This window comes from Furipterus horrens, unplaced genomic scaffold (genome assembly GCF_987537825.1).
Source record: "Furipterus horrens unplaced genomic scaffold, mFurHor1.1.pri manual_scaffold_2, whole genome shotgun sequence".
NCBI lineage: Eukaryota > Metazoa > Chordata > Mammalia > Chiroptera > Furipteridae > Furipterus > Furipterus horrens.
Window position 1 is genome coordinate 154,822,081 of NW_028327172.1, and position 17,675 is coordinate 154,839,755.

At 34.6% G+C, this 17,675-nt stretch overlaps 1 protein-coding gene across 2 annotated transcripts in view; it reads right to left on the minus strand.

Annotated features, from left to right (window-relative positions):
- The window catches only part of MTPAP (mitochondrial poly(A) polymerase), a 28,495-nt gene extending 12,805 nt beyond the window's left edge, over nt 1-15,690 (minus strand). For both annotated transcript variants that reach the window (XM_090268056.1, XM_090268055.1), the window contains exons 1-5: nt 15,508-15,690; nt 12,280-12,452; nt 11,555-11,788; nt 9,991-10,215; nt 1,096-1,307 (exon numbers count right to left, since the gene is read on the minus strand). In XM_090268056.1, coding sequence (XP_090124182.1) covers nt 1,096-1,307; nt 9,991-10,215; nt 11,555-11,788; nt 12,280-12,452; nt 15,508-15,661 — 998 coding nt within the window. In that variant the 5' untranslated portion in view covers nt 15,662-15,690. The remainder of the gene's footprint in view (nt 1-1,095; nt 1,308-9,990; nt 10,216-11,554; nt 11,789-12,279; nt 12,453-15,507) is intronic.
- Between the last annotated feature and the right edge of the window lie 1,985 nt (nt 15,691-17,675).

Here is a 17,675-nt window from a genome sequence, read left to right on the forward strand (position 1 = left end):
TGTCATTTTGTTCTATTTTACATATTAGAAAGATGACAAAATAATGTTAGAAAGTGCAGTGTAAATTTTTACTTATTTTTATTCCATGGGCCACTTGGGAGAAATTCAGAAGTACTCAGCACTACCTTATTAGGGAACACTTAAGTTTAATTAAAACTGCCCTAGATAGGGTTTTCTGAATATTTTTATTATGATTACTTATCTAACAGATAATGTAGTGAAATGGAATGCACACAAGGAGAATATTAGAATTAAAAAATAAATGTCTCCCCCTGGCTAGCATGGCTCATTTGGTTGAGCGTTGGCCCATGAACCAAAAAGTCGCAGGTTCAATTCCCAGTCAGGGCACATGCCTGGGTTGCAGGTTCAGCCCCTAATGGGGCACATGCAAGAGGCAATTGATTGCTGTTTCTCACATGAATAGCTTTCCCACTCTCTTTCTCTTTCCTTTCCTCTCCCTCTAAAAATAAGTAAATAAGTATTATTTTTTAAAAATAAACAGAAACTACACTTCTCATTTAATGTTTTCCCTATTAAGAACCAAAAAAAAAAAACCAAAAACTAACCTTTTTTTTTTTTAAGCAAATAGGTCACTAGGATAATAAAATGAAAATATACTAAAGAAAAACTGGACATTCTAAAGTCACTCAGACTATCTGACTTAAGCAAATACCGTATTTGTTTAGGACACAACGTTGACTATATGTGGAGACAATAGAGAGGTCAAACTCAAGTTGCTACTTTATTTTCTAAGTATATTAAGAAGACTGTATAGAGAAAACTATATACTATAGGTATTTTTATGTTGTCATCAGGCTGTATAAGTAATAACAATGAAATACAGTTCTTCCAGAAAATGATGTTAGTTAGGTATGGTAACAATTTAACATAATATCCTAACATTTTACTTATGAATACCAAAAAACTAACACATATAAGAGAAAGTATTTCCTACTTTTTGAACCAAGTGTCCAAATCTTTAAAAGATTATTATTAAAGCATGTCTAAGACCCCAATCCACTATTTGTTACAAGAAAAGTTATCCCAATACCTTAAAATATTCACATTTAAAATGACAAACTTAAGAGATCATACCTATTGTTAGTAGTCAGATCACACTGAAATCCAGAGGCCTGGTGTGAGAACCTTACTAGCGGACACCGAGCATTTAATATTTTTTGTACTCCCGCACAACCAGGACCAAAGTGGTCAAGGCATTCTCCTATCACAGACAGAATCTTCTGAGTTGCAATTCTTTCTGAAGGAACATTTTTCACTTGAAACTCCATTAGAAAATTTCCTGCAGTCTGAATAATAAAAACATTTGTAAAGAGAAGCTTTTTATAAAAAGGAACTTCCTACATAAACTTTTCCAAAAGGATGCTCTAAATCATTTCTGGCAAAAATAAAACAAAAACAAAAACAAAACAAAAATTTTTTAAAAAGCACAGCCAAAAGCAGACTTTATAGTACATGCACAAGATCAGCAGATCAACAGAACAAGAGATGGTATAAACAGATTTAATTATATATAGGAATTTAATATTTAATAAAATAAACTCTGCAAATTACTGAGGGAAAATTACTATTCACCAAATGAGTTGGGTGACCAATAAAAACAAAACAAAACACCTAAATCCCCGCTTTGGTCCAAGACCAAAGTAAATTAAACATAAATCAAAGACTTAAATGTACCAAGTTTTATCAGTAAAGTTCTAGAAAACAATGGGTGTATATTTTTACAATCTCAGAGTAGTGAAGAATTCTCTAATTATTACACAAAATTCTAGAACATACAAAAGAAGAAATATGATTACATAAATATCAAAACCATCTTAAGGCAAAGCATATATTCACTATTAGATAAAAGACAAAGTAAGATAAATGTCACATAAAGGGCTACTTTCCCTAATTTATGAAGGGTTTGTACACATGAAAGGGAGGAAAATCCACCCAATTCTAAAAATGGGCAATAAAGACTTGAATAAGAAATCAACAGAATAAAAATGGCAAAGAAACACAGTAAAACATGTTCTAGTTTTCTAGAAACTAAAGAAATTAGAACCCAAAAAGACCCAAATAGCCTCAGCAATCTTGAGAAAGAAGAACAAAGTAGGAGGGATCGCAATACCTGATACCAAACTATACTACAAGGCCACTGTAATTAAAACAGTCTGGCACCAGCGTAAGAACAGATATATAGATCAATGGAACAGAATAGAGAGCCCAGCAATAATCCCAGGTCTCTATGGTCAATTAACATTTGACAAAGGGGGCAGGAGCATAAAACGGAGTAAAAATAGCTTCTTCAACAAATGGTGCTGCGAGAACTGGACTGGTATATGCAAAAAAATGAAACTAGACCACCAACTTACACCACATACCAAAATAAACTCAAGAAGGATAAAAGACTTAAATGTAAGCTGTGACACCATAAACATCCTAGAGGAAAACAGGCAGTAAAATTTCAGATATCCCACGCAGCAATATTTTCACCAATGTATCTCTTAGGGCAAGGGAAATAAAGGAAAGAATAAACAATGAGACTACATCAAATTAAAAAGCTTCTGCTGCTGGGCTAAAGAAACCATCAAAATGAAAATGGAACCTGACCATATGGGAGAACATATTTGCCAATAACACCTCAGACAAGGATTTGATCTCCAAAATATATTAAATGCTCATACAACTCAACACCAGGAAATCAAAAAATCCAACTGAAAAATGGGCAAAGGACCTGAACAGACACTTCTCCAAGTAGGACGCACAGAGGGTCCATAGGCATATGAAGGGATGCTCCCCATCACTAGTCATCAGAGGATGCAAATTAAAACCATGAGGTATCACCTCACACCTGTCAGAATGACAGTGATTTGAGGGGAGGTGGAAGGGGGATAATGTGGAAACAAGGGGAAGGGACTAGGCAAGGAACATGTATGAATGACCCATGGACATGGACAACAGGATGGGGACTGACTATGCAAGTGAGGGGTGGGCTGAACCAAGGAAGGCAAAGGAAGATAAATTAGGACAATTGTAATAGAACAATAAAATATTTACTTAAAAAAAAGAAATGAAATGAACCTACTATATCTTAAATTAATACCGTAATTAGAGTAAAGGGGAATATAAAATAAGTACCCTAGTAATTCTTGAGCCCAGAATTTTGTCTATATACTCTCACAATAAAAAAACCAAAACAAAACTGGAAACAAACAAAAAAATGAAAACAGCAGAGACTTTTCATTTAACAGTCTGGCAAAGACAAAAAGGCTGAGAGGACCAGCACTAATGGGGGTAAGTAAACATGTATACGCTATTAGGGGAAATGTAAACTAGGATATACTTTTTGGACAACTTCAATATCCATTGCAATTTTAAATATATACTTTGACTAGCTATTAAAATAGTAGGGCATTATCCCAAAGAAGTACTTGCATCAATGAATCAATATACCAACCTGTTCACTTACTGCAGCATTATCTGCGAGGCTCTCTAGCCTCAACCACCCTCTCTTCTAGAACTCATTCCTACTGAAAGGATTCAGGCCCCAACAATGCTTATGATGGAAATCCATCCACCCCTCACTCTCAGCTAAGTGGGCTAGGCCTGGGCAACAGATTGAAGCACTGTATGAGTGCACCATTCATCTAGAGATCTCTACTAGGAATTGGAACCGAGGTGCAGAGGCAACCACATGGCTGAAATATGTTAACTCAGAAGTTTTGGGGCAGGTACATTCTATACCACAAAGAAGAAAATGTAAAGAAAATCAGTGGGGGGAGAGGAGAGTCAAGAGGAGAAAGAAAGATAAATAAAACAAATTTGGGGGGAGAAAGAAAGACCACTTCATGGATTCTTGATAGTTTATACTTCTTAGTTCTAGTCCTTCCCTAAGACTCATCCACATTCCTGACCATAGATTCTATGATGCCTCTTCTACTACTTTTTTTGGATTGAGTTCTATTATGTACAACCAAAGAATATTACCTAATATAGTTGGCAATAAAGGTGGGAAAAAAGATACCACCCTAGTTGTCTCAAAAATAAATGCATCATTAAATAAACCATGATACGTAAATTCCAGGGAATATTCTGCAGCCATTGAAAAAGATGCAGTAGACTGAATTGCCAAAACACTATTGATTGGGAGAGAAATCAAGATATAATCTGTATAGATTAAGTTATAATCTATAAAAATTAACTTCATGTTAAAAAAAAAGAACTCCTATACGAAAAGAAAAGTATACAGAATAAAATAAACTATTCATAGTCATTTCTGGAAGTGGCGGGACCATGAGAGAGATTAACGTTATATATTTTTGTAATTATTATTTTATAATCAGAAAAAAATTTAAAAATATACAAATGTGACATATATACAATTCCCACAAATCAACATGTTATATTTTCACTATTTACTAGCAAACTTTTATATTAAAAAGTGGATTTCCTTTAAAAACATTAAAATTTCAAAAATCTACTTTAGTCCTTTTGCTGTAACACCTTTATAACTTTTGTTTCCCCAGTACGTTCTATTTTAAAATACAAACACACAAATTTATATGGAAGGAGAAACACAAATAAGAGAAACCAATAAATAAAGTATGGCTCTCCTTAATGAAAAAGCAAAAAAGTAAAACATCTTCGATCATGATTAAGAATATGTTCTATCAAGAAGACATTCATGCCCTGGTCGGTATGGCTCAGCTGGTTAGAGCATTGTCGCATAACTGAAAGGTTGTGGGTTTGATTCCTCGTCAGGGCACATACCTAGGTTGTGGGTGTGGTCCACAGTCCAGGAGCATATGAGACACAACCAATTAATGTTTCTCTCTCTCCTTGTCTCCCTTCCTAGCTCTCTAAAAGAAATGAAAAAATGTCCTCAGGTGAGGATATAATAAATAAAAAAATAAACAAACAAATAAATAAATAAACATACATTCAAATGGCCAGTAGATATATGAAAATATGCTCAACCTCACGAGCTATTAGAATGCAAATCAAACTACAATGAAATACCACCTCACACCTGTGAGATGGATAGCATCAAGACAAGTAACAACAAGTTGGAGAGGCGGTGGAGAAAAAGGAATCCTCAGTCACTGCTGCTGGGAACGTAACTGGTAAAGCTCTATGGAGAACAGTATGGAAGTCCCGCAAAAAATTAAGAATAGAGTTACCATATGACCCTGCAACCCCTCTTCTAGATATCTAGCCAAAAACATTTATTCACAAAGATGTATGTGCCCCTATGTTCAATGCAGCATTATTCACAGTGACCAACACATGGAAACAACTGATGTGTCCTTAAAAGATGATTGGATAAAGAAGATGTGGTACATTTACTCAATGGAATGCTACTCAGCCAAAAGAAAAGAAATACTGCCATTTTTGACAACGTGCATAGATCCTGAGAACATCATGCTAAGCAAAGTAAGTCAGAAGGAAAAAGTCTAGAACAATATGATCTCACTCACATGTGGGATATAAAACAGAAAGCAACAAACAAACAACAAAAACAAAGACACAGAAAACAGCAGGGTGGTTACCAGAAGGAAAGGTTACCAGAAAGGGGAGGTAGTACTGGTAAAGGGGGTCAAATATATGGTGATGGAAGGAGATTTGATTTGGGGTGGTAAACACAATGCAGTACATAGATGATGTATTACAGAGTTGTACACTTGAAACTTACCTAATTTCATTAACCAATGCCACCCCAATAAATTTAATTTTAAAAAGATTAAGCAGGTCTCGAAAGAAAAGACATATCTGGGGTCAAATCATCTCAGGATGGCAAAAGAAAGGCAATCGGGAGAGCAGTATCAGATTAGTTGGTGGAGGAGTGATGTTGGACTCAGATGCAAAGGAAGGATTAGAAACACTTGGAAGAAAGGAGATAGAGAGTTTTTAAAAATTAAATCATATAAATGAGAAAAGAATAAAATCATTGAGGTAAGAGAAGTGAACATGACACCAGACAAAAATAGGCCTCAGGAATGGAATTAGAGCCAGGAAATTGGAGAAATTATGAACTATGAGCAGGAATGTGAGTGTTACTAAAACTATTCACCAAAATTTCTACATCTCCTTTCTGACACTTAAGATACCCTGTTCCTGCACCTCTGATGTTAAGCACAGACAAATGACTTGCTTTACCAATGAAATGTGAGCAAAGGCTTCATGCAATCACCTCCAGGCAGAAGCTTAAAAAGCCAGATCTCAGTCCTTCACTTTGCCCTTCCACTGCTTCGGTGACGGCAGAAGCAAAGGAGATGAGTGTGGTCAGCCTGGGTGCTGCAGAGACACATACCTAGAGTGCCCGCTGACCTGCTTTGGCCATATGGCCCCAGCAAGAGATAACCAGTGCTGTGGGAGCCACTGAAGTTTGGCAGCTGTTTATCACCAAAGCATAACCGAGTCTAATTTGGCTGACATAAGAAGAGATGGAGAATTATATGAGATAATTAGATAAATGAGTTCTGCACAGAAATAAAGCACTGCAGTTATGGAAGGCACAGATAATAAAAACACATCGTTAAGAGCAAAAATAAGGTCCTCTCAAAAATTACATCCCTCTGTAAGATAAATAAAAATTAGAAAAAATCTTCATAGGCAGCTAAATCAATAAATATTTCTTACTAATTTTATTATTTCTTATAACACTACTTAATTTCAGATATATTTTTAAAGTATTATTGCATATTCTTCCTAATTTCACTAGTATTATGCCATTATCTCACAAAGATAAAACAGAAGTACCTTGACCACAGCAATAATTTAGATAACAGAAAACAGGACTTAGGCACCAACTTTTACCTGTTACTTAACTCCACTAGGACATAGAAGCCTATAAGAAAAAGAAAAACTGAAGAAGAGAGCAAAGGCAGATTTTAACTTAGGATTTTGTGCTAAAATAATCTTTGTGATAAAGTTAGTGGCACATTTCACATGTAAGCATCTTTCACACATTAAAAAACTTATGAAAATTTACAATGTTAGTTAGTAAGTAACTTTCATTACTCTTTAGCAAATCATCTGTACAGTGTCTGTGCTACACAGGAGAGTCTACGTAGTGTTTGCTATAAGACATACAAGAGTCTAACACACTCTTCCTAACTGCCCTCAACTCAGCTTAAAGAATAAAACAAGCACATGGAGAATAAACCAAGGTAGAGAGCCAAAGACACACACAACGCACTCAGAGGAGAAAGAAAGGGGAGTCCCAACTGCATAAAGTAGACAAAGAAGATGGGTTATGAACTTGATCAATTAAAAAGCACTTATGTTTTTAATTACATTTCATTTTTAATGTTTCTCTTAGCAAAGGAATTACAAACAGATATTCCAAAGTATTCATTCTTAACAACACTGCAAAGGTAAACTTACGTACAAAATAAACCCAAATTGTTTAGTAAGACTGGAGCGCTATCTTTTAATATATCTTTTTCTAAATACTAGCTGTATTTCAGAAATCTAAGACCCAACTAATAGTTTCAAATTCCTCCCTCTGCTGTCAATAGAAATAAAAATTGTTTCCTACATGTACAATAATAAAATAATTAATACCACTACTGCTGATGGTCAACATCTGAACATTCTTTAAGTGTTACACATATATCGGTGCAATCAATCCACTCAAGCACTGTATAAGACAAGTATTATAGCAATGTCCCAATTTTACAGCTAGAATATTTGAGGCACAGACATGGTAAGTAATTTACCCAGGATCATATAGTTACTAAGTAAAATTACTTCTGCAGTCTGGCTCCAGAACCTAGGCTTTTAACTATTACAACACATTAATATGCTCCCTGATTATTCAGTAAAGTCTTTTATTTAAAATAGCCTAATACAATTCAAAGTGTCTTTGCCAGAAATTTAATATAATTTTAAATACATGGGCCCTGGCACAGTAGCTCAGTTGGTTAATGGAGTTCCAATACACCCAGGTTGCACATACAAGAATCTACAATGAATGTATAAATAAATGGAACAACAAATTGATGTTTCCCTCTCTCTCCCTCCCTCCCTTCCTCTCTATCCCTAAAATCAATAAAAAAAATTTTTAATAAAATATAATTTTAGGTAGATTTTAGTATAAAATTTATCCATTCATTTTTATGTGTTTTATATTTCTTGGCCAGCTTCTATTCAGTAAGTACATATTGAGCATATTAAGTATGCAAGGCACTACATGGGATGTAAAAATGAACATAGTTCCTGTCCTGCCCAAGCCTATGATGTACTAAGACATATATCAACCACTAACTAATAGTAGAAAATTTACAGACAGAAAGAAATATGAGCAAGATACTGCAACAAAGAAGTGGTTAATTTTGATGAGACTGGAGGAAAAAAAATCAAAGATAATTTCAAGAAGGTAGCATCAGAATTAGGCCTTGAAGGCTACAAGAAATGACTGTCAAGGAATGAGGGAAAGAGCACTCCTCACTGAAGGTACAAAGCAAGTGTTTGGTTATTATTCATATTCTGAAAGTCTAGAAATGGGAATTAAATAAAGAGAAAACTAGCTGTGTGAAAATATGTAATGACTAATGATTACTGAAATTAATTTAAAATCAGATCATTTCAATACTATGCAAAAGAGACAAACCATTCTAAGTCTGTGAGAAGATCCAACCTGTATTTTAAGAACTCTAGCACAGACTGAAAGTTGGAATAACAAGGCATGACACAAGAAATAAGAGGTAGAGAGTAGGATGTTGTGTAATAATCTAAGTGAGAATTTATACGGGACTGTATGACTATAGCTTTGAGGATGTAAATGAAGGGATGAACACAAAAAGTGACTTAGAAACAATTAAGAAAGATGGCAAGTGTCAGGAAAGCTAAAATACTGCTAATTAATACAAAACATATAAGAACATTTATAAAATCATATAAATATTTGCAAAAGATGAAAATAAGTTTTTTTTCAAAATGTCAAGTCTGAAGAATCAACTGGACATCCACATAGAGATGATTAATAGTTTGAAATACATAAAAAAAGACAGTAAAAAAATCTAACATTTTATAAAAACACAGAAGCCTTTTCAAAGTTGTAATTAAATTAACGCATCCTTTACATTGTTTGGGAGGATGGCAGAGATATTGGTTAACTTTACTCTGTTAGACATGAAGGTTAATAAGAACAAGAATGGAATGTATAAATTCTAAACTGTAAGAGGAAAGGGAGGGCAGAAATAAAGGAAGCCTTAATCTAACAGCAGGAAGAAAGAGAATGAAAAGCAACAAAAAAGCATAGAAAATAGAAAATAAAAATTAGACAGAAATAAATCCAAAAATTATCAGTAATAATAAACAAATGCACTGAACTCAAAGACTCACAGATTTGCATAAAAGCATAAAATTTAGTGATCTGTTATTTCTAAAAGATATGCCCAAAATGTAACAACATAAAGACTAAAAAGAAAGATATAAAAGAAGCCACATGAGACAAATAGAAAGTGGCCATTTAACAAACAAAAAGGAATTTAAGAAAAAAGCATTTAGAAATAAAGGACATAATTTAATGATAAATGAATCCAATAAGAAAATATAATAACCATATACCTATATGCCTATATGTACCTAACACAGCTATTGAATAAAACAAAGATCAAAAGAACTCTAAGAAGTTAACAAAGGCAAAAATCATGAGATTTAAAAATATTTCAATAACTAGATCACACAGATAAGAAATTAGTTAAGATAAAGATAATTTGAATAACACAGTAACATTGGCCTAACTTAAAAACTTCTGAACTTTTGAAAGCAACCATTTTATGACGTATGAATAGAATATTACTAAAAAATGGTCACATATTAGACAAATAAAGACTTTATAATTCCAAAGATTCAATATCAAATAGACCATAGTCTTTAACCACAATGTTTACTCAGTTTATAAATCAACAGTTATAATTTTATTCAAAGATTTTCTTTACTTTTTTTATACCTTAATTTTAGTGATCTAAAGAAATATACCTTGTGAGCACTGGATTTTCTGATTTCATCTAGATCCAAAAACATGTCCAGATCACATCCTAATTTCCCAAAACCATTTACTGAAGAGCCAAAGGGTCTGACATCACAGTATGGAAAATACGCAGCTGCTATGTCTTCAATAAGAGAACAGGTGAGATAGCGCAACTTTGTATTCTCCTCTGTTAGCTGGAACTCCTTCAAGAGAGTGTTCAGCTGATCGTCTATCTAGCTGGCCAAAACAAAACCAACAAAATACAAAAAATGTACAAGTCATATAAATAATTCTCATTTTACTTATAGAGATTTAATGGCTTTGGAGACCTACCTTAAAATACGTAATCTTTTTTTTCTTCAGCCTTAAAAGTAGATTTATTAAAATACCCTTTGAAAAGCACTGAGAAATAATGACCCTAGCAAAATAAAAGTTAACCAGAATTAAAACTACTACTTTTCTTAGGCAATGGGTACAAAGCATTGTTTTAGGAAAATGAAAATAGGAAAATGTTCCAGAAGATGTCAAAATTACCACAAAACTAGACATTTTAAAAGGAGTTGAGGGAACAAAGTAACTAATGTTAAAGACAATAAACACCAAAAATAAGTAATGCTTCAAGATCTATGTTCCCTAAAACAATAATCCTATGTATTGTGTATACTTATGTATATGTATGTATATATATGTATGTGTGTGTGTGTGTTTGTGTGTGTGAGACTGATGTTGAAATTATTACATTTTCAAGGTGTATAATGGAATTAAATATTTAAAATACAAATCATAGCCTTAAATGTCCATATTTGAAAATAATATTAAAAATAACAAAGCTTTCAGGAAAGATAAATAAAAGTAAATAAAAAGGTTAGAAGTAAAATTTTAAAAATTAGAAAATTGCCCTGGCTAGTGTGGCTCAGTGAATTGAGCTTCAGTCTGTGAACAGAAGGGTCACCAGTTTGATTCCCGGTTGGGGCACATGCCTGGGTTGTGGGCCAGGTCCCCAGTGGGGGCAGGGGAGAGAGGGGGAGTGGTGAGAAGCAGCCAAACACTGTTTCTATCCCACTTTCTCTCTTCCTTCCCCTTCTCTAAAAACAAATAAAATCTTTTAAAAAGAAATTAGAAAATCAAACCAAAAAATAGTATTTTGATAAATAAAAACTGAACCGATTCTTTGAAAGGACTACTAAACTAGCTAAATCTTTAACAAAATCTAAGTAAGAAAAACCAAAACTGATATAAACGTTATTAGAGCAGAAAAAATGAAATAAATAAAACCAGAAATAAGATATTTTAAAATCTGGAGAACAATGTCACATACAAATGTACAACATGTACAGCATGTCGCCATGTTGACAAGAGAAAGAAAGCCTCAATAGCCTAAAAGCCCAGAACTTTGGAAGAATGTGGTTACTTCTGAGGAGTACAAATGGCATATGGGGGCAGGAAGTGGGGAAGGATTACATTCACTTTTCATTCAACATATTCTGTAGTTTAAATATTTAATAATAAGAACTTACACAAAAAAATGCCAATGTATTTTTTAAAGGTGGGGAAGTATACCTATAAACTTACACTTTTGGCATCACAAAGTAATTCAAAAAGCTTCTTGCTTGAAGGAGGCGACTGATTACTACATGGTACAGAGGACTGTTCAGAGGTCTGGCTTGATGGATTCTTCAACTTTAAATTAAAAAAGCGTGATCTGAATGGAATCGCAGCCTCTGTGCCCATGCTCGGAGTACGAGTTACACTCTGCAGTGAAGCTACACTTTCCTTTTGACAAAATTCTACAACAGCATAAAGACCCTACAACAAAAACAGAAAAATGGAACACATTTCCAAATGATGTATTTACCACAGTAATATTTAATTCATATTTCAAAGCAATTATCATAACATGAGAAAATATTAATGTTTAAAATTTACAAATGAAATGCTTTTAACAAAAGCATTGGTTTTAATCATTATAAACAGATTAAGAAAAGGAACACTATAAAGTGATGATAGTCAAGAGAAGCTGAAAAGAATGCTGAAATAGAAAGTTAATGGCAAAACAAAGATCCCTCCTACTGGCCTTTATCTCTAAGATAATGAAACTATTTAAAGTATTCAAATAAAATCCTTCAGTTATAAATTGCTTATAAATCTGTAATCCTGTATTTCTATTCTCATATCAAAAAAACTTCATTAAAGAAATTTAGATAAGAAAAATTTAGGATAGCAAGAGAGAATCTAACATATTGCAAAGAGGCAAGAAATTTTTAAAAAATAAGATACATTGTTTTTCAAATACTTACAAAACTTTCAAAGAAGAAATGATTATTAATAGGTCCATGCTGGGATAAATATTTGAGAAACTTTTTTTCACTGATTTTATTTGGGCAAAGTATTAAAATAGTCCGTTGTGCCTGTTCTCGTCTTTCTTTTTGCACCTCAGAGAATTTCTTTTTGGGAGTCCTATCTTCAGAGCCTATGAATGAGACAAAATCATTTCCAATACACATTTACGTATAAAATTTAAAGCATATTTTGATAAGGTATATAAAAATGTTATATCTAACTAAAACCAACTTTATCCAAATCTCCCCTTCTTTCTTCTCTTCTAAGGGTGAAGCTACTATACTACTTCAATGTTCATTTTACCATTCTCTTGGGACTATCATTAAAACTGTCCACTTCCTGTTTTACTATATTCAATGCATAGTGCTAAAAAGAGTTCCACAAAATTTTAAAAGCAAAACCAGTACAATCACTCATTTAACATTTCCACAAATACACACATACAAAATCTGTAACATTTCACAGCCTGAAATTATTACAAGCTTGAGTGTAATGAGACAACGAAGTTAGAAGTTTAATGTAATGAAGTTATTACAGTTTTTCTTTGTCAAGGGTCTTGAGTGGGCTCAAGTTATAGACTACCAATGTGTTCAAGGAAATAAAAGAATTTAAAACCTAGCTGCTGCTCATAAAGAGCTCATGATAATTTTATAAAGAAATAGAGGGTAATTTTTTTCATTAAAAACTACTCCAGGGGTTAGGGGTTTTACAATCACAGGAAATGAAGACAGGAGCTGTGATAGTTGAGAATTAAATACTACTAACCCACTGACCACAGAGGAATGATCAACACGTGAACCAAGTATAAGAAGAAAGAAAATCATTCAAGTTAAAGCCAAACACAAAACCTCAGGAACTCATTTTTTTAATCCAACATATTTGACTTATTGTTGGGTGGCTTAACAATGCTTCTTCTAAAACTCTGGAATGGTATATTCTAGAGATTATAAACTACCATGTCTAATATCAATATCCTCAACAAAATTCCGAAGAGATTAAACAGAAAATGTAACTGATGCATGGAAATCAATAGAAGCTTTTAGCCTTTTCTTTCAAAAAAGTTGTTATAAAACTGGTAAAGGAAATACTGCAAACACATTGATTTCAGCAAACTCCAAGATATTATCCTCATAAATTAGTCAAAAGCTCTTAGAATTTTTCAAATTCAGGTGCAAGATTAATTTTTATTCCTCCCTTTGAAGAGAGTTACGAGCACGTGGACAGGGAGCCTCTGGAGGACATGCTCCCCACCATCAACATCCCCAAATAGAAGAATGGGAGATAATGAAGCTGAGGAAAGCAGTACTACTTCCCACTGACCACACCCACCCAGTCAATCTGAGAGCAGCTAGTGTCGTTCTGGAGTTTGGATGCACGGGTTGGTATTCCTGCCTTTCCTACTGAAGCGAATTTGAGTTTCTGTCACCCGCACCCGAGTCCAGAATAATACACTACATAATTCTTGTTCTTCAATCTGGGTTCTTTCCACTACTCACATGAAAGCTATGCCAAAACTAATATTAACACGAAGATGAGAAATTAGTAGATTTTAATTCATTATAAACATTTTTCAACCATTAATGCTTGACCAAAAATGAGAACGCCTGGTTTATGAAACGATGTCCTCTTTGTTACTCGGGATGTTTTGGCGATGATTTTCACATTGAGTGAAAAACTGAATCCGATATTTGCCAAGTTCCTTTCAATCATAAAATTACAGGCTCCTAAGTGAGTATAATGTGCAGTTACCTTTTTTCAAAACTGAAGAAATTCAAATGAGGATTTTGTTCCTTATTATGCCCTACAAGAGTCCCTGAATACTCAGCCAGTTATATTATCCTAATGATATAAAATGAAACACGCTTCCTAAGAAAAACAACAAAGCTGTTATAAGTGAGTACAGTCTTGGAATCAGAAGGTTTTATCCTTACCTTGGCTACTGAACAGCTGGGTAAATTTGAATTAGCCACATAGTCTAGCCTGTTTCCTCATCTATCAAATGGAGTAATAATAATTCCCTCCATACCTACTTTACAGAGTTTTATTTTTAAAAGAGCGTATAAAAATATTCTGAAATACAAACCACTATACAGAAGCTAAATTATAATAGCTTCTTTGGCAGAATCCCCTGTCGAATTTTCCGAGTTTCTTAACTTTTTAACAGAGGCAGCTTCTAACTAAATGCAACCCAATCAGTATTCCATTGAAATGTCATACTATGTGACACTTCCTACTATCAATATGAGTCTTCCATGCAGTCTTATGAGAGCAAGCCTACCATTTATTTTATCGAAAATGTTTTGCTTGTTTAGCCTACTTTAGAACTGTTCCCAATAATTTCATATCTTAAAACAACAGCTCCAAAAAATAGTAGAAATCAACACACATTTTGTCGAATAGCTCCACCCAAGATCTAAATTTATTCAGCTATGTGGGCACTGCGCCCAAGTCATTCAGCTCTTTGAACCTCTTTCTACATCTGTAAAATGGGAGACACTGACACATTTCTTGATAGATTGTTTTAAGGACTGTAAATAGTGTACATAGCTCTTGGATCACAAGAGGTGTTCAATGATCGTGAACTTCTCAATACGCAAGCATTTAAATTGAGAATGCCCGCGGGGCAACAGCCTGTTCTAGTGAACATATAACTGTTACCAGGTTTATGTGGTTCAAAACGGATAAAAGAATAAACTCAACGGCAGCAAATTCATAGGCAGAGATCTGCACTTGGGTGCCAGGAATTCTGGTTACGCATCAAGATTTCACGATACCTGGCCTCCATCAGCAACTCGTACCAAAATCAGACCCATTTGTGAATGATGAATTAACTGACTGAAAACGTGGCATCTATATAATAATTGGGAACATTATTTCGACAGATTGTAAAACATTAGCAAACTGTGTCCTTGACCTGAACTTCAGAGATTTAAACATTTCGTGACGGAACACAAAAGTCCGCAAAAAGGGTAACGTCACACCCCACCACCATGAGCCAAAAGGGGTGGCCCTAGGTTCCCGTAGTGAGATCGGAGGAGCACGGGACACAACCTCACCCTATTGCCAAAGGTTTCCACGGCTTTTTCCACGGGCCATGCGTTCGCCCGCGATCCCAGTCTCTTCCCCCTTCCCTCGCCCGCGGTCGGTCCGGGCTTTAGGGCAAACCGAGGACACGACGCCATCACCTGTCTCCGCGATCCCAGATGGATGCTCTTCTCTCTTAGCGTCTGCGACCACAGTTCCTGGGCTACTGAGAAGCCTGTGGATTGGACGTAGGACTTGGCTTCTCTGAGGACATAGGGGTAAACGGGTCAACAGGCTCAAACCTCGAGCAGCCATTGTCAAGTAGCAGAAACGCTAAGACGAAAGGGCACGCCACTGCCGCGCATGCGCGCTGAGGAGGAACGAATGGGAAGCCTAGAGGGTCAAACTAGACTAAAGACGTTCGCTTATAAAAGAGGACAATGAGTATGGAATGAAGCCGCTTGAGTTTTCAGACGTGTTATATTTCCATTCTCCCGCAGTTCTGTAAAAGAAGAGCCCAATAGATTGATCATGCCACCTTCTCTTTCAAATAAAGTCGGAAAAAAGAAAAAAAACAGAGCAAGTTCATGAGGAAAAAGTACTGACTTTGGAATTTATACTTTGAGTATAAAGTGACAACAGTTTTTCTTTTCCAGATACTGTTCTAAGTCCTTTCACGTGTTGGCTCTTAATCCTTACAACAACCCTCAGAGGGAGGAACTATCATTATTTCTACTTTTTTATGGGGATTTTAAGGCACGCACAAGTTAAGTAATATTTCTAAAGTTACAGAGCCATTCAGGGGCAGAGATGGGAGTTAAATCTAGGTTGTCTGGTACAGGGTTTATTTTTCTTGTTTCTTGTAAACAAGTTTATTGAGATTGAACCCATATACTAAACAATGCACCCCTTTAGATATGCCATGCAATGGTTTTTGTTTTTAGCGTAAGTCACAAAGTTGTGCAAAATTCACCACAATCGTTTTTAGAACATTTAGTCAGCTCTAAAAGAAACCTTGTGCTCATTAGCTATCACCGCTCCCCATCATCACACTGCCCCAAGCTCTTAATAACCACTTATCTGCTTTGTCTTCATGGAATTGCCTGTTCTAGCCTTTTATATAACTAGAATCATGCCATATGTTGGGGGGTTCGTGTGTGTGTGACTGGGTTCTTTCAAGGTTCATCCATGTTGTAGCATCTCTCTTCATTCTTTTCTATGGCCAAATAATATTCCATCATATCGTGTTAAAAGATAAACTGAGGCATATTAAAAATGTTGAGTTTATTCGAGCAAAAATTAAGTAGAGTCCGGAAGTATCCAATCTAGCAAATAGAAATGAGCCCTAAGTAGCTGCACAAAATGAAGACGTATAGGCAGAAAGGAGAGAGAAAGGTAAGTTATACTGGTAAAAATGCCGGTTGGTTATTGCAAAGTTACGTCACAGAATGACGGGGGTCTATTAACAGATTGCCTAAATACTGCTGATCAGGTGATTCCATGTCTAAAAGAGCTGAAACTGTGATTAAGTTGGTTTGGTGACCTAGGGCTTAGCAAAAACAAGTCCATTTTGGGCCTGTTGTCTTATTTTTAACAATGGATATGCCTCACATGGTTATTCATTCATGAGTTAACGGACATTTGAGTTGTTTACATCTTTTTGCTATTAAAATTAATGCTACTATGAACATTCATGTATAAGTTTTTTGTGTGAGCATATGTTTTTACTTCTCTTGGGTAGAAGTCCTGAGTCATATCATAACTCTTTATTTAATCTTTTGAGGAACTACTAGGCTATTTTCCAAAGCAGCTGCACGTTTTCAGTCTCACTAGTAGTGTACAAGAGTTCCAATTTCTGCACATTCTTACCAATACTTATTATTTTCTGTTTCGTTTTATTTTTAAGTAATTGGTATGAAGTTGTATCTCACTTTTGATTTGCATTTTCCTGATGAATGTTCAGCTCTCTTCATGTGATTATTGGCTATTTGTGTATTTTTCTTTGGAGAAATATTTATTCAGACCAGATATTTTTACATTAGATTATTTGACCCTTTATTATTGTTTGAAGAGCCCTTTATATATTCTAGTTATAAGTCCCTTGTCAGATATGTGATTTGCAAATATATTATCCCATTCTAAGGGATGAATTTCCCTTTCTTGGTAGTTTCCTTTGAAACATAAAGTTAATTTTGATGAAATCCACATATCTACTTTTCTTTTTATTGCTTATGTTTTTAGTGTCATATTTAAGAAACATTGCCTAATGCAACTTTGTAAAGATTTACTCCTATGTGTTTTTCAAAGATTTTAAAATATTTTTAGCCCT